At 33.3% G+C, this 5,520-nt stretch overlaps 1 protein-coding gene across 1 annotated transcript; it reads left to right on the top strand.

Annotated features, from left to right (window-relative positions):
- The first annotated feature begins 1,381 nt into the window (after positions 1-1,381).
- Positions 1,382-5,207, top strand: LOC123695607 (glucose dehydrogenase [FAD, quinone]-like). The gene is made up of 4 exons (XM_045641508.1): positions 1,382-1,593; positions 2,766-2,884; positions 3,084-3,217; positions 3,305-5,207. The coding sequence occupies exons 1-4, from the start codon at positions 1,586-1,588 to the stop codon at positions 4,889-4,891; spliced, it is 1,848 nt and encodes a 615-aa protein (XP_045497464.1). The 5' UTR covers positions 1,382-1,585; the 3' UTR covers positions 4,892-5,207.
- Positions 5,208-5,520: the final 313 nt, after the last annotated feature.

The raw sequence follows: 5,520 nt of genomic DNA, 5'->3' as shown, positions 1-5,520 counted from the left end.
TAAAGAAGATAGTTTTTTACCTATTTGACCGATTTGAAAATATCTTTTACTCCGCAGTTTTACCCGCATTACTCCCCTCCTATTAGTCTAAGCTTGATGATACATACATAGCCAGCCTTCCTCAGTGGACTATCTAACAGTGAAATATTTCCCGAGATTAGCGCATTCCAGCATACAAACTTAGATTATAGTAGTAGTTTAGATATCCCAGTAAGGTACGCTGTATTAATTTTTCCCCGTATTAAATCCGACAGAGCCGGGTCTTGCTATATTTTTGTACTTATTTCCAATCCGTCAAGGATTCCATTATTTCCTCATTTCAATAGCATTCCTTTCCTTTATTCAGTACTTTCTGTGTCTTCTGTTGGATGACAGAGGGATCATCGACTATATTTTTCGGTGCATTTAGACCAAACGAACATAGAACTAGAGTTAGAGCAAGAGCATTCTTTCGTCATCTTTTATTGTAAACGGACACTCGTATTCAGTGTTATTCAGTATTAGAACATTGCATTGAATTTTTTCGAATGCACTTGAACAACAAAAGAATGCTCTATACCTGTTTACTCTATAAAAATAATTTGACATAGTGGAGAGAATGAGCATTCGCTCGTTTGATCTTAATGCACCGTTTGACTCTACAAAATCTAATACTATATTGTAATCTAATCTATATTTTACTACCTATCTTTAAAATACTTTTTGCTTCCGTCATAATATGTGTCGGATTATTAACAAATTATGTTGGATTTATAATATTAAATTATCTACTTAGTCTAACGAAGGAAATACCCACGTTAATTCCTTGAATACTTCATAGCGCTTTTAAATTAAGAAAACATGTTTTCCCTTTTTCGTATCAAATAAAAAACGAATAAAATTTTAAACCATTCTTTTATTTATCTATATTTCTATTTAAGTATATACCTACTATTATTATGATAAGGAGTCGTCTCTCGGTTATTGCCAATATAATTTAATTGTAATTGTAAAATTGTACTTTTTATTGAGAATCCTGTGTGTGTCCCAGTGCAGCCTGTTTGATATTAGTTTTAGCTACAAAGATTAACCCATATCCTATAGACTAACGTTAACAATGTCTATATTCATCCCGATCTGTCCACCTCTGTTGTCTAGGAATATCCGTACAAACATACATATACTTTTGAGAATTTAATTAAATTTAAATAAAAATCATTTAAAATTAACAATATAAAGTTTTTATGCATAAAAAGAAGAAAAGATTTATTATCCTTGGCAGGTGTTACTTAATTTATACGAATAAAATGCATTTATATTTTTCGTGCGATTATATCAGATTCATTAACATCTATCGGCTCATTATATTAGAGGTCAGTTTATTGAAAGTCAGAGTACATATAATAGTCTAATTTGTGGTTTCCTTTGCGCTACACATGCGATCTGCGTTATTCCGTCTTAGTTGTGTTTTAAAGCGTGTTTTTCTTTTATTATTCTGAAGTTTTTATTTATTTTTATAGCGTTTTTGTCTTTTGATACTCTGTTGTTTTATTTATATAATGCTATAGTTAATTATTAAGGTTGTTTGTTATTGAAAGGAAGCAAAATGCAATGGTGAGTTATTTTGGATAATGTCTTAAATGTCAACTAGCCGTGCCCGAATTGTAGGGTGGTCCTGTTGGGGCCATATTTTTTTTTTCATTATACAGGAAATCGCACTGGAACGAAAATATTTCTATAGTTTATGTGTTCTTCTGATACATGATTTACATGACTGCAAAGTATCATTACAATACATTAAGTGGTTTTCGTGAGTTACAAAACTACATACCTACCTACTTACACACATTCTTACAAACTTTTTACTTTTATAATAGGTACCTATAATTAATTATTAGGATAGGATTAAGTACTACATATTTTTCATGTTTATACTTTTTGAACGCTTCGAATCTTTGTTTACCTAAGTATCTTTAAATACTATGCATTAATCTATTGCATATCATTTGGATGTCCAAAACGTTATTTTATATGAATAGTACCTAACTATTTATTGTATTGTAATTCTAATAAAACCGCCTCCTTGGTACAGTGGTTGACGCGTGAGCGTAGAACCGAGGCGTCCTGGGTTCGATTCCCGGTGGAGACGATGAAAAAAAAAATGTCTCGGTCTGGTAGGGCACAGAAGGCTGATCACCTACTTGTCCCTAAAGAACAATCAATCAGTGAATCAGATGTATGCATAATGCATCTGCCCCTTACCCCACTACGGGGACATGGGACTTCACTTAATTCTAATAAAAAGTAACAAAATAGGAAGTTAAAAAAGATGCAATTTATTAAAATTTCTGACAAGCCTATTCCGCCGAGCTACTCTTCGGAGTCATTATTATCATTAATCTTAATTGAGGATATATAGACAGAAGGTTATTTATCTAATTACCTAAAAAAAAATGCCAACTTCATTTTTTGCATTTACTCGAGCATGCAAAAATTACACATAATTCACATCATTAATTCAATCGGCTAAGACATCCCACCATGTAATGTGACATCTACTATTCATAATTTTGATCGTGATGGTTGGTCTTAACTATGAAAGGAATAGAAAATAAATGTATCTTATAATTATTCGGAACATGATGGTAATTGAGGTGGTATTGATGCTGATGATGATGATACTCAGTAATGGGAACCTTTACAAAAGCATATTGCTCTAAGGATAGCTAGAAGGAGAAGCTGTTTGAATAATGATTAATTTGATTTGTTTTTCTTTAATTTTCCAGTTCACATGACATAACTGCAACGACCGGTGCAGCGCCGCAAATATTCGCAACCGCGTTCAACTTCTTCGCAGCATCGCAATGTCTTTCGTATCCTGAGTTCAGATCCGATGTCGTAGACAGTAAGCTTTATAATTTAAATTTTTTTTAGACATTTCTCTTCATTTATAATGTTTTTTGATAATCTATATCTTGAAGGATGTTCAAACTCTCCAGAGTTAAAAATAAGAGTTAAGATCACGTATGATAAAAAAACAGTCGTTTTAAAAGGAATAACAATTCCTGAATAACATAATATTATAGAGTAATTTATTATTCCAGATGATCTCATGTTTGACTTCATAATAGTGGGTGGGGGTTCAGCTGGAAGCGTAGTAGCAAATCGATTGAGTGAAGTCAAACATTGGAAAATTCTACTCCTCGAGGCCGGACCTGCGCCACCTATTGAATCAAGTGTAAGTATTTTTTTGCATTCGTTCCATGCCTTCGTGTCTACCACATAGAGACATTAACTTAATACTTATTTTTCTAATGTTTTATAGATACCAAATCTGGACGTAACCTTACTGGAAACAAAATATGATTGGAACTATTATACCGAGCACATTGCTCCGTCTGAATGTGGTGGTTCAAAAAGAAAAATACCTTGGCCTCGAGGGAAAATGCTTGGTGGTTGCAGTTCAATAAATGGAATGATCTACATAAGAGGAAGACCAGATGATTATCAAAAATGGGTAGAAGCTGGGAATCCTAGTTGGAATTGGAACAATGTTACGAAATACTTTAGGAAAGCGGAAAGTTTACAATCCAAGAGACTATTAAATGATCATTTATCTAATGAAATTTACGGACACCACGGACCACTTATAATAGATAATTATAATAGCACCTATAGGAAATATACAAACTGTGTACTGAACGCATTTGATGAGTTAGGAGTACGTAAAGTTAATGATATAAATACAGTGTTAGATGTTCAGGGTAAGGGATATGCTGGAATATACACTGCAACTGTCTCTAGCGGTCGCAGGCAAAGCACTTACGAAACTTATCTAAAATCTGTTAGAGGCAGGGAAAACTTGAAAATTATCACAAATGCACTAGTAAATAGGATATTGATAAATGATAGTTCAGTAGCATACGGCGTAGAAGTAGAAATAAATGGAAAGATTATGACGTATTTAGCATCAAAAGAAGTAATTGTAAGTACTGGTACGATAAATACTCCAAAGTTGCTAATGCTATCTGGAATAGGCCCTCAGAAACATTTAACGTCAAAAGGGATTCTGTGCAGAAAAGATCTACCAGTTGGACAAAACTTACAAGATCATAATATGGTTCCTATTTTTATTTATGGGGATGAACCTGGAACATTAGATGAAGCACAAAGACGTTATGAAGAAATAAGATATCTTGTGGATGGCTCCGGTTATTTGGGTCAAGTCAGTTTTTCTGATATAACGGCATTCTTTTCTCGGTATGATAATATGTCCATGCCTGAATTTCAGAGCCATTTTGTGTTACTTTTTAAAAATACAACACAAAATTCAAATAAGCGCTTCATGTCGTACAGTCGATCCGTACAGCGATCAATAATAGAATTTAATTCGAAAAAGGCAATGTACTTATTTACGGTGCACTTGTTACATCCATTTTCGAAGGGATCAATTTATCTCAACACGAGTCACCCCAACTATGATCCTATTATAGATGCAAATTATTTTAATGATCCGCGAGATTTGCAAGCTATTGCAGATAGTATACACATGTTAACAAAGATTATTAATTCGCAATATTTCCGATCAATAAACGCGTTCGTACACAAAATAAACTTGCCTGAGTGTGAGGAATTTGACTTTCAAAGTGATCCGTATTGGAAATGCTACGCGAATAGTATGTTGTTAACTTTGTACCATCCCGTGGGGACTGCAAAGATGGGACCAGATCCGTCTGATTCAGTTGTTGATAATTACCTGAGAGTGCATGGTGTGCGTGGTTTGCGTGTAATAGATGCTAGTGTGATGCCCGGTCTAACCAGTGGCAATACAAATGGTCCAACCATTATGATTGGAGAAATGGGAGCAGATATGATTAAAGCAGACTATCATGAAGATATCGCTCGTTGGTAATTTACTTATAAGAATAAGCAGTGGTGATAGACGTGATTGAAAGCGCTAAGAACACTTTATTTTTTTGGTAGAAGTACATAGAAGGCTGTGTGTATATTGTAAAATCTATAAGCCAGTTCAGTTAACATACTTACTTTCCCTTTACATTTCATATTACTATTTTTCAAGGGAAATTACAATGTAAAAACATAATATTTCAAAAAAGTGTAATCAAAAACTAACGATTTTTATCAACTATAAGAATTTAATGCAGCCGAAAAAATACGGCGCAGTTCAAGCGAAATTTAGATCTAATAAAAATATAATAATAAATAAATCAGTATTTTATTTTATCTACCTCTATCGAATGATATTTGCACAAATCGATTTCTATTAACCTGCTTTTTATGATTCATCGGATTTTCATTAGTTTGATAAATTAAATTAAACAATGTTGTGATAAGCTAAGAATAATTTAAGAATGTAATTGTACCATACTAATATTATTATAAATGCGAAAGTAGCTCTGTCTGTATGTCTGTTACTCAATCACGCCTTAACAACTGAACCAATTTGCATAAATTGGTATAGAGATATTTTGATACTCGAGAACGGACATAGGGTACTTTTACCCCAGGCCATGGGATATG

The sequence above is a fragment of the Colias croceus genome, chromosome 11 (assembly GCF_905220415.1).
Source record: "Colias croceus chromosome 11, ilColCroc2.1".
NCBI classification, from domain to species: domain Eukaryota; kingdom Metazoa; phylum Arthropoda; class Insecta; order Lepidoptera; family Pieridae; genus Colias; species Colias croceus.
This window is presented reverse-complemented; position numbering and strand designations above follow the sequence as displayed.

What these genes read in the sequence shown, in the direction of transcription:
- LOC123695607 (XM_045641508.1), top strand. An exon ending in CAGATCCGATGTCGTAGACA is followed by an intron (nt 2,885 to 3,083) that starts GTAAGCTTTATA and finishes TTATTATTCCAG; the next exon opens with ATGATCTCATGTTTGACTTC. An exon ending in CGCCACCTATTGAATCAAGT is followed by an intron (nt 3,218 to 3,304) that starts GTAAGTATTTTT and finishes AATGTTTTATAG; the next exon opens with ATACCAAATCTGGACGTAAC.